Source organism: Diaphorina citri, unplaced genomic scaffold, assembly GCF_000475195.1.
Source record: "Diaphorina citri unplaced genomic scaffold, Diaci psyllid genome assembly version 1.1 scaffold693, whole genome shotgun sequence".
Lineage (NCBI taxonomy): Eukaryota > Metazoa > Arthropoda > Insecta > Hemiptera > Psyllidae > Diaphorina > Diaphorina citri.
The window spans coordinates 95,353-108,893 of NW_007378126.1; the positions used below are offsets into that span (position 1 = coordinate 95,353).

Here is a 13,541-nt window from a genome sequence, read left to right on the forward strand (position 1 = left end):
CCAGTTTTATTTCTATCTACCAACACTGATTCGAACTCAGTACCTCCGCGTTAACTATTCGACGTTAACTATTCGAGAGGTAGGCTATCCACATAATTACCCAGTTTTATTTCTATCTACCAACAATGGGGTGAGTAACTTTTTTGTAGAAAAAATGTACTCGTATATTGAGTTATTGACTAGTTTTTTTTTCCGGGTACATAACAGTGGATTCATACCGACATAATCACAAAGCATTTAACTAGGCATACTATAAAACTAGCATTGGAACATGAATCTATTTGTTTTTAAATTCTATTGTCTACACTTTACATTGTTATGAGATTTATGATAAGGTATCATTATGATTTCTATGTAGATCATGAAACATGAGGAATGCAAGCTTATTCATTTCTTTCTACATGAAAGTGATGATAGCTTTGACATTTATGGCAAGGAAATGGGCATGTTGGTTGAATCCAACTTTTATTTTGTGACTGTTATCAAGTTTTTATTTAGTTTTTAGGTGATTTCCTTTTTACTTGAATGGGAAATGGGCATGTTGGTTGAATCCAACTTTTATTTTGTGACTGTTATCAAGTTTTTATTTAGTTTTTAGGTGATTTCCTTTTTACTTTCAAAATTTCAATGTTTCCCAAGGAGATATCTTCCTTCTCTTCACCTGATTTCCTGGGAGCTTCTTGTACTTTGCTTTGACTGAAGGACGCAGCAAACTGATTGTTACCTTGACGCAAGTCAAAACCATCACTGGATTCCTTAGAAGTGGCTTGAAGATCTTGTAAGTTTTCAACTGACTGGATATTCGAGCTAAAAGATAAGGCGGACTTTGATCCTGAGAATGAACCTTGTCCAAACTGTGCCCCTCCAGATGAGCTCAAGGATTGAGAGTTCTGAGATGCTGGTGGCGTGTTTGTCAAAGAGTTCTGACCAAACAGAGAGCCGTCAAATTGACTTGGGCTCTGGAAGTTGAATGGGGCTGGAGTAGAGGGTGTATAGCTGACAGATGGAGAGTCAGACTGAGATACACCTGAACTGAAGGAGGATGGGAAGTTGTAAGATTGACCAGATACAAAGGATGAACCTAATGGTTGGAAACTATAACTAACGGGTGGCTGCTGAGAGGCGAAATATTGACCGGACAGAGGTTGGTAATTGAAACTGGAGTAGTTTGTTCTCAGACCCGATGATTGCTCAAATGTGTAAGACAGAGGAGATGTAGTGGTAACAGACTGTTCAATGGGTTGGAAGTTGTAACTAAAGGATGGTGGGTTGAAATATTGACCGAAAGGTTGAGAAGCAAAACTACCAGCAGCTGGAGATGCAGGAGTGGTTGTCACGGTGGACTTTTCGGATGAAACTTCGTTAGTACTCTCAGTAGGAGATACAGTAGAAGTTGATTGAACAGAGAGGGGAGAACTAGTTGTGTATGACTGACCAGACAGAGGAGAAATGCTGGAGTATGATTGTCCGAATAAAGGAGAAACAGTTGTTGAATATGATTCGCCAGATGAATAGGACAGACCTGATAATGGAGAAACACTAGAATAGGACTGACCGAATAGAGGAGATGCAGTTGAGTAAGATTCACCAGATGAAGGTGCAAAGGATGAGTAGGACTGAACAGGTAATGGTGAAATGGAAGAGTATGATACACCGGGAAGTGGTTGATAGTTGAAGGAATTGAAACGAGTCAAAGAGTTATCAAAGTTATAACTCACTGGAGAGACAGAGGATAAAGATGAGTCAAATGAAGGGAAACTGTAGCTAGTTGGAGGCAAGGAGTTGAAATATTGTCCGAATAGTTGAGAGTTGTAACTTCCCGACAATGGGGTGGAGGAAGATGTGGATGTTACTGTTGGTTTTTCTGTTGATACTTGACTTGATTTATCAATGGGAGATTCAGTTGTTGTGATTTGACTTGATGGTGGTTGAGGGGTAGAGGAAGAAAGTGCAAGAGATTCTTTTGATAACAACAAAGGAGCTAAGGTAGAAAGAGATTGAGAAAATGCTGGTTGAGAGGAGGTGTAGCTAACAGTAGGAGGAGCAGGAGTTGATAGAGTGTAAGGGGAAACGGTGGTGAAAGTTTGGTCACTGTAAGTTACAGCGGGAGCACTAAATGGTGAGATGGTGGTTACTGATTGCTGAAGAGGTTGATAGCTATAGCTGAACTGAGGTGAGCTCACAAATTCAGAGTTGGACTTGAAAAATAATTCTGGTGCGACAGTTGTGCTAGTAACGATTGGTGCTGGTGATGGTACTAGAGGTTGGTATTGTACACTGTCTGAGAATGAGGCGAGTGGGGAGAATCCAAATGGAAACTGGTTAATTCCATTGGAAAATCTGCTGTCCAAAGTAACTGAGGATCCGAATATTGGGGCTGTTAAAAATTTTTTTCACAATTTTTTTTTTTTTTTTTTTTTTTTTTTTTTGAAGAACAAGAAAGAAGAAAAGTTGACCGTACGAAAATCATTGAAAATAGTTTACTTACCTAATGCTACGTATTGAGACTTGAAAGCTTGAGATTAATCGGGGTTCAGCACACCTCGTCTGTTTTGTCGCAAATTCAACCAGTTCCACCATTCTGTTCTCACGTTACTCACTGGGTCTCACTGAGTGCACCCCAAAACTAAAAAAAAAAAAATAGAAAGCAAAAAGTAAGTGCATTAAAAGTTCGTCACCAAACTAGGTAATTGTATTTTCCTTTCGGAAACGGAACCGATTTTGATGGCGCACCACATTGGATTTCTTCTGGTTTTCCAGGTACAGGCGCTATCACACCAAAAGAGGAAACGATCTTCAGAAGAGGGAAAATTCCGAAATAAAAATACGACTCTGCTGAATGGACCTACCTACCTACCTACCTACCTACCTACCCCAAAACTGAAACACCTACGTAATAATAAAAAAAAGTCCATCAAAAGTTCGTCACCAAACTGTGTAACCTCCTGTCTTGATTACCCCATCAATACCAGAGCCATTGTCACCCGCGTCACCCTAAAACCTGTTCTCAAAGTCCATCTCCACCAAGATGATGTAAGACTTAATTAAATTAGACTTGGCGACCAACTGCTCCGTTGATGTAGGTACCTACCTACCTAACTACCCCGAAACTGAAATACCTACCTAATAATAAAAAAAAGTCCATCAAAAGTTCGTCACCAAACTGTGTAACCTCCCGTCTTGATTACCCCATCAATACCAGAGCCATTGTCACCCTAAAACCTGTTCTCAAAGTCCATCTCCACCAAGATGATGTAAGACTTAATTAAATTAGACTTGACGACCAACTGCTCCGTTCAATAAGGCCAAGAGCAAAGCTGCATTAGAGGTGACATCAATTTCACAAAACTTTTTATCGTCAAACAATTAATTTTGAATTAATCTTTTATTCAGGGTGGTCCCCAAGACTCGATGACTAAAAGCTATGTTCACACAGTAGATCGAAGAGGTGAAAAGGTACGCGAATCTCAGTTGTCGAGGTTGTGCACGGTCTTATTAAACGTCGATCGCAAGCCTAGTTAGCTTAGCTGGTAGTGCGTCTGCCTTGTAAGCGCTAGGCCGCGGGTTCGATTCCCGCCCGGGGCGGATTTTATTCTGATTGGAGCAAATGTTGGTTGAGGAGTGGAAGGTCTGGGAGAAGATGGGAGAGAAGAGAATGTAGGTCTTGGTGAGGATGGTAATTTAGCAAAGGTAGGATTATTGTTTGAGTTATCTCCGAGCTCATTAGAAGTTATTTCATCATGGTGATGTAAATCCCATAATTTCAGAATATCACATAGAAACTTTTGCTGAGGATCGCCCTGTTCACAGATATAATGGTTGATTCTAATCTTGTCGGGATTTACAGCAGGGAGCAAATGTTGGTTGAGGAGTGGAAGGTGCATAGGTGACTACAGGTCTGGAAGAAGATGGGAGAGGTGCGAATGTAGGTCTTGGTGAGGAAGGTAATTTAGCAAAGGTGGGATTATTGTTTGAGTTATCTCCAAGCTCATTAGAAGTTATTTCATCATGGTGATGTAAATCCCATAGTTTCAGAATATCACATAGAAACTTTTGCTGAGGATCGCCCTGTTCACAGATATAATGGTTGATTCTAATCTTGTCGGGATTTACAGCAGTGAACCTGTTGGTTTGAGCGGCAGTTTCCAGATCTGGTTTCGCAATTCTTGGTAGAACATTGGTTGCTTGTGGAAGTGGCCTTGGAATAGCGTTTACTCCTACAGTATTTGAGGCCTGTACTTCATTGTCCTTTGGTTGGAAAGACTTGGGTGGCACAATCTGTTTAGGAGAGAAAGACTGAACTGGTTTCAATGGTGGAAGTCTGTTAAACGTAGGGGTTGGTTGAGGAGACAGTTTGGGCAGGGCTGGTAATGGTCTCAATGTAGAGGGTGGTAGTGGTTGAACAAAAACGGGTCTTGGTTTGCTTTGGAAAGGTTGAAGTTTTGGTTGTGGCACATACTGGGGTTGTACAGTAGATGGCAGTGGTTGTAATTTAGGAAGTGGTTGAGGGGCAGGTCTAACGTAAGTTGTCTGTGGCAATGGTTGTAACTTGGGCAGTGGTTGATAGACAGGCTTCACGTTAGTTCCTTGTGGTAGAGGCTGCAGTTTGGGCAAGGGCTGGTACACTGGTTTCACATAAGTATATTGTGGCAGGGGTTGAAGCTTGGGTAGAGGTACAATCTTGGGTTGTACAGTGCTTGGTAATGGTTGATACACTGGTTGTGGTGTGGTTGGTTTTGGCAGACTGGTTTCAATGATGGAAGTCTGTTAAATGTAGGGGTTGGTTGAGGAGACAGTTTGGGCAGGGCTGGCAATGGTCTCAATGTAGAGGGTGGTAGTGGTTGAACAAACACGGGTCTTGGTTTGCTTTGGAAAGGTTTTGGTTGTGGCACATACTGGGGTTGTACAGTAGATGGCAGTGGTTGTAATTTAGGGAGTCGTTGAGGGGCAGGTCTAACGTAAGTTGTCTGTGGCAGTGGTTGTAACTTGGGCAGTGGTTGATAGACAGGCTTCACGTTAGTTGCTTGTGGTAGAGGCTGCAGTTTGGGCAAGGGCTGGTACACTGGTTTCACATAAGTATATTGTGGCAGGGGTTGAAGCTTGGGTAGAGGTACAATCTTGGGTTGTACAGTGCTTGGTAATGGTTGATACACTGGTTGGGTTTTGGCAGAGGTTGTAACTTGGGCAATGGCTCAGCTGGTTTCTCTTGAGGAGGTGCTACATAGACAGGCTGGGCCTGGTTGGCCTGAGGAAGTGCAAAGTCAGATGGTGGTAAGTTTTGGCAGAGGTTGAAACTTGGGTAATGGCTCAGCTGGTTTCTCTTGAGGAGGTGCTACATAGACAGGCTGGGCCTGGTTGGCCTGAGGAAGTGCAAAGTCAGATGGTGGTAAATATTCACGGTTCAATAGCTCTTGAGCTGCTGGGAGAGGTTCATATTTAGATACAACGCTCGATGCTTCTGATAGATTTGGTTCAGAATACACATTGTGCGAACAAGGAGTCTGACAGTACACACTAGTCAATCCCAAAAGAGATAAGATGAGAAGTTTGTTTGTCATCTGAAACAAAGAAAATAATAAAACTGATGATCGGAGGAAAAAATCAACTCAAAGAAGTACTTTATCGTAGATACAAAATAAATAATGGTGGTAAGTTCGTCAAAAACTCCCTTGCCGAAACTATGTGAATAACAAACTCACATGTTGACTAATCAATTCATCATGGACAAGAGGATAAACAAATTAAATTCTATGATTTTCGCAACTCTTTTCGCGTCTGTTGGAATGGGAAAGGATGAAGTATTGGATGCGATTAGGTTCTCCATCAGACACTCTCAGGAGCCATTTAACCCATGATATACAAGGTGGTACAAAAGGTGAGTTAGGTACCGTGATTTAAAGAAGGACTCTTTTTTGTAATATTTCCTAGATATCTATTTTTTCTTCAGTGTTGATCAAATTGAAAAAGTACCTAGTCCAAAATCCAAGAAGACAATTCCAAAAATCGTTCAAAATTTAGGAAAATACATGCCTAAATTATCTAAGTTTCTATGATTTTTTTCTGACACTGAAACTTTTTTGTTCTATTTGGTATTTTAGGACCTACTGGTAGCTCAAATTGAGAGCATTTTCCGATCCAGTTTATGAGTTTATAGAGAATTTAGAAGTAAAAAAGTGCTGCTTTTACCCAATAAATCACCCAGTAAAGTGTGGTAGGTACATTATCTTTTAAACACCCTGTATGTTAATAGACAGACCTCATACATCCATTATAAATGTGTATTTACACTTTAGATAGGTACTTGTTGAGTAGAATTATATCAACTCAAAGAAGTACTTTATCGTAGATACAAAATAAATAATGGTGGTAAGTTCGTCAAAAACTCCCTTGCCGAAATTATGTGAATAATAAACTCACATGTTGACTAATCAATTCATCATGGACAAGAGGATAAACAAAATTAAATTCTATGATTTTCGCAACTCTTTTCGCGTCTGTTGGAATGGGAAAGGATGAAGTATTGGATGCGATTAGGTTCTCCATCAATTTGACCTATGGGGCGTACGGAATTCCAACCTCTAATTACTCAATTACTCTACAAAAAGTACAAAATTCAAATTACTAAATACCTACTCAACAAAAAGTAGACACAAATAACCAATTACTTGAAAAATATAGAAGATTCAAATAACCAATTACTCAAAAAGTAGAAGATACAAATCGATCATAAACTACCTGGTAGATACTTGTCTGATTGTGGGAGTGAACCGTTCTTCTGAATCTTCTAATTAATCATAGAATTTACACTTTCCAGTGCCGCATCTTTGATACCTAGTATCTACGTATTTGATTATGAAGCTTTGCCAATTCTTTAAAAAATAATATTGAATTACATGTAGGTAATATTTTGTGAGACTTGATTCGAATTCGAGATAAGAAGAGACAAATTAATTTATGAGATTACGTGAATCTCACCCAGGATAACTGATTTTGATTTCCTAATGATATTACGTGCAGAAATTTCATGCCACAGGTGGGATTGAACCCACGCCTTCTTGCTATTACCTGGCAAATACGGTACGACAGAAACAAATGACGAGTTGCCTTTTAGCCTCATAAAAATGTAGCAAAAAAATCTGGTGTGAACATCACATCACGACTTTCTATTACATTTGTGGAATACGTATTAAAAAAAAAATATGTGAAAATTTTTCTGAGTCCCAAGCCGCCTATATGGCGGCCGATTTTTGGTGGAAAATTTTCTATCCTAAAATGCTCCCCGTGTAATAAGGGATCATTTAAAAGTGTCCAAAAATTGAACTTCTTTTTTTACTTTCTTTTTTTTTTAATATTTTTCTAAGTCCAAGAATCTGCCGCCGATGGCGGCCAATTTTTGGTCGAAAATTTTTCTTTCTTCCAATTGGTTCTAATTCAAACTCTAATCAAAGAATTCCTTATGAAGGATAAAAATGACTTCGTATTTGTGTGTATAAATTTAGAACCCAAATGTTTGATAACAATGTGATTCGTTAACTTTTGGAATGTTTACTAACATGCATGAAACTATGCAACATAAAATGAATTGTGAATGAAATAATATACTTGAGTATTTTGTTGAAAAAAAAAAAAAATGCATTTACCTATGTATTATGTGTACTAGATTTATGTATTAATGTAGGTACCTATGACATACATCGATATTATGTTCTATGTTATTTATGTTCACCTATTATATTTATGTTTAGATTGATTAGTCTGCAACTCGCTAACTACTTCTAAAACTAAGCAAACATACGGATGTATCATTATAGAGACTATAAATAGGTAATGTATAGATATGTAGGTAATGAATGAGTGTTACATTCTAGAGGGCCCATCGTTAACACACATCACAGATCGCATCAGATTTAGGACTTTTAAGAGACTATTTGTACAGGGTGACTGAAAAGCAAGTACCTCAGTTATTGTAGGTTAGGTATAGGTGCGTAATGGAAAATTAGAGAACCAACAGGAGAAGCATTTTCCTTCGGCATTTTTCTATCTAGATTTTAGAAGTTATTAAAGATACACTTTTGAGGTACGTCAACAAAATACACTGACAACAAAATCAATTGAAGAGAGAGAGAGAGAAAGAAAGAGAGAGAGAGAGAGAGAGAGAGAGAGAGAGAGAGAGAGAGAGAGAGAGAGAGAGAAGAGAGAGAGAGAGAGAGAGAGAGAGGGAACTGCAACGGCTAACGTGTTACTGTCCCGAAAGCGAAGAGAGAAGAAAGACAGGATAGGAGAGAAAGCTGGCCGTTCTGAGAACGAACCTTATCCGTTCAGGATAAAATCCGCCTCGGGCGGGAATGGAACTCGCTATCTAGCGCTTACAAGCAGACGCGCTACCATTTAAACGGGCGTTTGTCGATTCCCCCGAATTTTTGATTTGTTTCTATTTCCGGTGTTCTATTCCCCCGATGAAATATTTGGGTAGCCATGGACTGGATGTTCTATTCCCCCGATCTTGTGTGTACAGGTATAAAATTAGAGTATGTCAATTCCCCCTCATAACAAGATATTAATTATGAAAAACCTTGATTTCGAATGGTAATGTTTTGAAGTTCATCTGGTAATCATCAGAGATGTGCAAAATGCTTTTGAAAACCAATTTGAAATGCAAAATGTAAAATGCCTCTAGAAAACCAATTTGAAATGTAAAAACCTAATCGTATATTGTGGAAATGTTTCAGTTTTTGTTCATGTTAATTAATTGACCATATTTTAGACTGGACCCACCAATACTACTCATACTCAGACACACAGTAGGCAATATAAGTAAAATTATAATTACACTAGACCTATGACCAACACCTACAAACAAAACCAACTCTCAATATTCTCAAAAAATCTATGATGCACGATGAATTTGATGAGTTGTTTGAGTTATGTATTAGGTACATACTATATTATATGGGCCATATTGAGTGTCTCTACCATAACTACCTTTCAAATTATTTAACATCTCTGATTGCTTTTGTCATTAGACCATGCTAAGGACCCGTTAGCTTCCTCAATTAACTGCTTGGTTATCTGTGTTAAACTGTTTAACATTTAGCATGTTAACAAGCACACTATTGAATCAAGTGATCAATAGATACCTACCCACACTTGATGAAGGGATAAGAATATAGAGCCACGGATAGTCCAGTGGTAACGCGCTTGCATGGCATGTAAAAGGTCCCAGGTTCGATATTCACAATCGGAAGAAAAAAAAATCCACTTGTAGGTATTTGGATTGAAAATATTTCAAATGTGTCAACCATGATAGAAAATATATGTATGTAAGTGCAAGTTGGTATTATAGTGCACTTAACTAGTAAAGTAGGAAAAGCTTTGCGAAATTTTATAAATCCACAATTGAGACTATACCTCTACCTATATGCCACATCCACTAATGAAGGTTGAAATTTATTACAGCAGGAAATAATGTGAGTGCAAATCATAGGAACTTTGACACATCCACCAATGGGTATTGAAATTATAACATGGAATAGGTAGGTAATGTGAGTATCATATATCATGGAAAATTTGGCACATCCACTAAAAAGTATTGAAATTATAACATCAGGAGAAAATGTGAGAGCCCCAGGACCCCAGATCATCGAATAATATTGACATATCAACTAATTATTAGTAGGTAATTATGTATTGAACTTTAAAGCGAGGAAGAAGAATATTAGAACGGTCTCTCAATAGACTTTTTAGACCACGGAATATTTTTTTTTTAACATGCTGTGACACATTTCGTACGTTATGCTTGATGTGCAGAGTATATTAAAATAAATAAAATAAATAATACGAGGTAGTAGGTACTTCACATCTTTACTCATGTATTGGTCACGAACTCACGAGAAAAATCAGGTGAGAGAAATTTTCCGGTTCTCAATCATAATTCATTTTCTATCCTTTTTCACTATGATTTCGGCACAAGTGGTAACAAATGTTTAACGATCAGTTAGATGTTATAGGTACAAAGAGAGTGCTTTCTCTGATTTTTTGTTAGCAGTTGGTATTCAGTAGGTATTTATAAGTTTTCCAAGTAGGGTAACAAGAGAGGAAAAACACTCCAGATAGGTACTCCAGAAGTCTCTACATAAAAAAGGAAAATTGTTAAATTAAATCATTTGGTAGGTTTGTGCCCACACAAAGACCTGTGTCCAAGAAAGAAAAGAGGACAAAATATTATCTACCAAAGGCTCATCTGCAAAAAAGGAGAAAAATCACTGATCCTCATTTCTTACCATTGTTCAAGCGGACACCATTCCAAGAAAAAAGATCACAACCACAAACTGAATTCGACGGAAAGTCGCACAAATCAAAAGCACACAGAACACCGGGGTAAATGTAGACGCACTGGGGACACTCGGCGCGGACAACAGTCTAGTCGGAGATTCAAATCTCAACTGAAGATAAGCTCGGACTCATCTGGTCTTGGACCAGGAGGATGGACCTAGTCTGCACGTATCAAGATCATAAATTATTCAATCCGACACAAAATACCCGACGCGGGGGAAATGTTTGGTACAAACGCCGCGTAATGTTGAGGTCAAACGAGGCAAAACGTACGATTTTGTGTCTTAAGCGGCTGTATGACGTACGATAGAACGATAGCGTGTGATTTATCGTACGAAGAACGAAGAACTCGGAATCGCATACTTTTTTTTTATTTTTTAAGAAGTTTGACAGAGGGAACTGTAACTGCTAAAAGATCTTATCGTCCCAAAATTGAAGAGAGAAGGAAGACAGGATAGGAAAAAGCCAACCGAGAACAAACATTATCCCATCAGGATAAAATCCGCCCCGGGCGGGAATCGAACCCGCGGCCTAGCGCTTACCAGGCAGACGCGCTACCCACCAAGCTAACTAGGCTGGCGCCAAAGTTTTTTTCTTTGCTGAATTTGACTTGACGTTTGAGAACAACTCATTACATCTGGTTCTAATGAAGAGTACAGAACATTAAGCACCTACCTAAAGAGTAACATTCGAAATCTTCAGGAGATATGATTTTAATCTACGTCAATACATACAGTACATAGGTACATACCTTCAAGGAATTATGTAATTCTATCCTATGAAATTCTGTATGATGAGTTGATGAGTGATTGTAGGAACAGTGAGTGTAGAAATGGTAACTATATATCTAATTCACTTACTTACCATCATTTTCCAGGTGTTCTCGGTGGATCACTGGAGTTGAGCAACGTTGCGTGTATTTGGTATCCAAACAAGTGACATTACGTGCTTCTGGCTATTTCGGAGTGTCCCTACTCAGTACTTACAGCCTCATAAGAGTCATGAGGAAAACTGAGGACCTGATTCTAATTCTCTAATCCCATCGCAAAGGCAGGAAAGACTGGTAAAATAGACCTATGACCTTACAGAGTGCCAGTCACATGCCAAAAGAAGAAAAATAAGAAGAAGAATGGAGATGAGGAGAAGAAGAAGGAGAGGAGGAGAAAGAAGAAGAAGAAGGAGGAGGAGGAGAAGAAGGAGAGGAGCAGAAGAAGAAGAAGAGGAGGAGGAGAAGTAGAAGAAGGAGGAGAAGAAGAAGGAGAGGAAAACAAGTCCCAGGTACCTAGTTAATAAGGGATAAAGAAAACAAATGTAATTACGTACGTACCTATGTACCGGTCGCTTTAAACTCTTGACGTTTGCGCACCACCTTAACATTCTTGATTGAAATTGGTGGATGTGTCCAACTGCTCAAATTCACCAATTCAACACAGCCTCATAAGAGTCATGAGGAAAACTGAGGACTGAGGACCTGATTCTAATTCTCTAATCCCATCGCAAAGGCAGGAAAGACTGGTAAATAGACCTATGACCTTACAGAGTGCCAGTCACATGCCAAAAGAAGAAAAATAAGAAGAACGGAGATGTGGAGAAGAAGAAGAAGAAGAAGAAAGAGGAGAGGAGGAGGAGAAGAAGAAGGAGAGGAGAAGGAGAAGAAAACAAGTCCCAGGTACCTAGTTAATAAGGGATAAAGAAAACAAATGTAATTACGTACTTAGGTCTTAGGTACCGGTTGCTTTAAACTCTTGACGTTTGCGCACCACCTTAACATTCTTGATTGAAATTGGTGGATGTGTCCAACTGCTCAAATTCACCAATTCAAGAGAGTTCTGACCAAACAGAGAGCCGTCAAATTGACTTGGGCTCTGGAAGTTGAATGGGGCTGGAGTAGAGGGTGTATAGCTGACAGATATTTTATATCTTAAAATACTCCCCATGTAATAAGGAACCATTTGAAAGTTTTTGTTTTTTTTTTTTTCGAAGTTCGAAGCAACATTGACTTTGGTTGATATTCCAAGATTTTAATCACAAATACCTCGGAAATTTGAAACAAAAGAGTTTCATATTCCAATAAATTATACCTTATGTGTGACTATGAAGAGTATGAAGCTAGATATTGGACCTACAGCTCAAACTTACTGAATTAAATTCTTTACTTCTTTCTTCCAATTAGTCAGCTCCCATGGCGTAGTGGTCACTGCGCTCGCCTTGCACGCGGGAGACCCGGGTTCGATTCCCGGCGGGGTCAAGAAATTTGATAGTTTTTGATGCCCCATTAAAGCTCGAAAAAATACCGTTCTTAGACTTCTCTAGAGCTTATGATAACATTCCTAAAATGATAAATACATCAGCATACGTAAAGACGAGAATTTTTTTCTTGATTATCTATTAATTTTAATTTTATTCTTCATTTTGAAAGGTTTCAGAGTTGTGCTTGATTTATCGGTTTGCACTCTTGATAGAGAGAACTTATCGCCTTATCATCCCAAACAAGGGAGGCCTTACTGTCCCGAAGTCGAAGAGAGGAGGACGAGATATTAGAAAGCCAGTTGTTCCGAGAACAAATCTCTGTCATACGGTTCGCCCCGGACGGGAATCGAACCCGCGACCTATCGCTTACAAGTAGGCTTACCAGACGTCCGCTTTTCAGCGGACATGTCCTCCTTTTTATACGTTTGTCCTCCGTCCGCCCGCCTTTTTGAAGTTTCGGCCTCTAAAACCTAAATTACGCAATCATCAAGCAAAATTGATACTTTTTTTTTTGCTTGAAAAATCGCTGCACTTGATAAAAAGGCTCAATCTGCAGAAGCTACAATGGCTTTTCACACAGTAGTGCACCATCATTAATTTAAATCTGTAGATTGTACTGCAAAATTATCATCACACTGGTGGTTTTTGTGTTGATTATTTTCTGCGTCCTCCTTTTGAAATTTCTTGTCTGGTAACCCTACTTACAAGGCAGGCGCGCTACCTCCCAAGCTAACTACTCTAACTAGGCTGTAAATAATTTATTTACATAGGTAGGTATATTTCTTGATTCTACTGTGTCCAAGTTCTCTTGTCAGGCATTTCAGCACAGCTTGTTCTCATACCTTGACGTGCTGGAATTAAGTTGTCACTTGTCAAGTACCTATTGGAAACTTTGAAGAAATGTGATTCCAACTCTTTCTTACACTGTATTTCAACCTCTGTGAGTGGTCAAAAGCAGT

The 13,541-nt window shown here is 39.0% G+C and overlaps 1 protein-coding gene across 1 annotated transcript; it reads right to left on the bottom strand.

Moving 5' to 3' along the window:
* Window positions 1-242: 242 nt before the first annotated feature.
* On the bottom strand, window positions 243-9,147 carry LOC103511253 (flocculation protein FLO11-like). Its single transcript, XM_008475971.1, has 5 exons — window positions 9,142-9,147; window positions 5,275-5,558; window positions 3,846-4,732; window positions 607-2,377; window positions 243-513 (listed from the first exon to the last, which is right to left on the bottom strand). Exons 2-5 carry the CDS (start codon window positions 5,556-5,558, stop codon window positions 495-497), a joined length of 2,961 nt encoding a protein of 986 aa, XP_008474193.1. The 5' UTR covers window positions 9,142-9,147; the 3' UTR covers window positions 243-494.
* Between the last annotated feature and the right edge of the window lie 4,394 nt (window positions 9,148-13,541).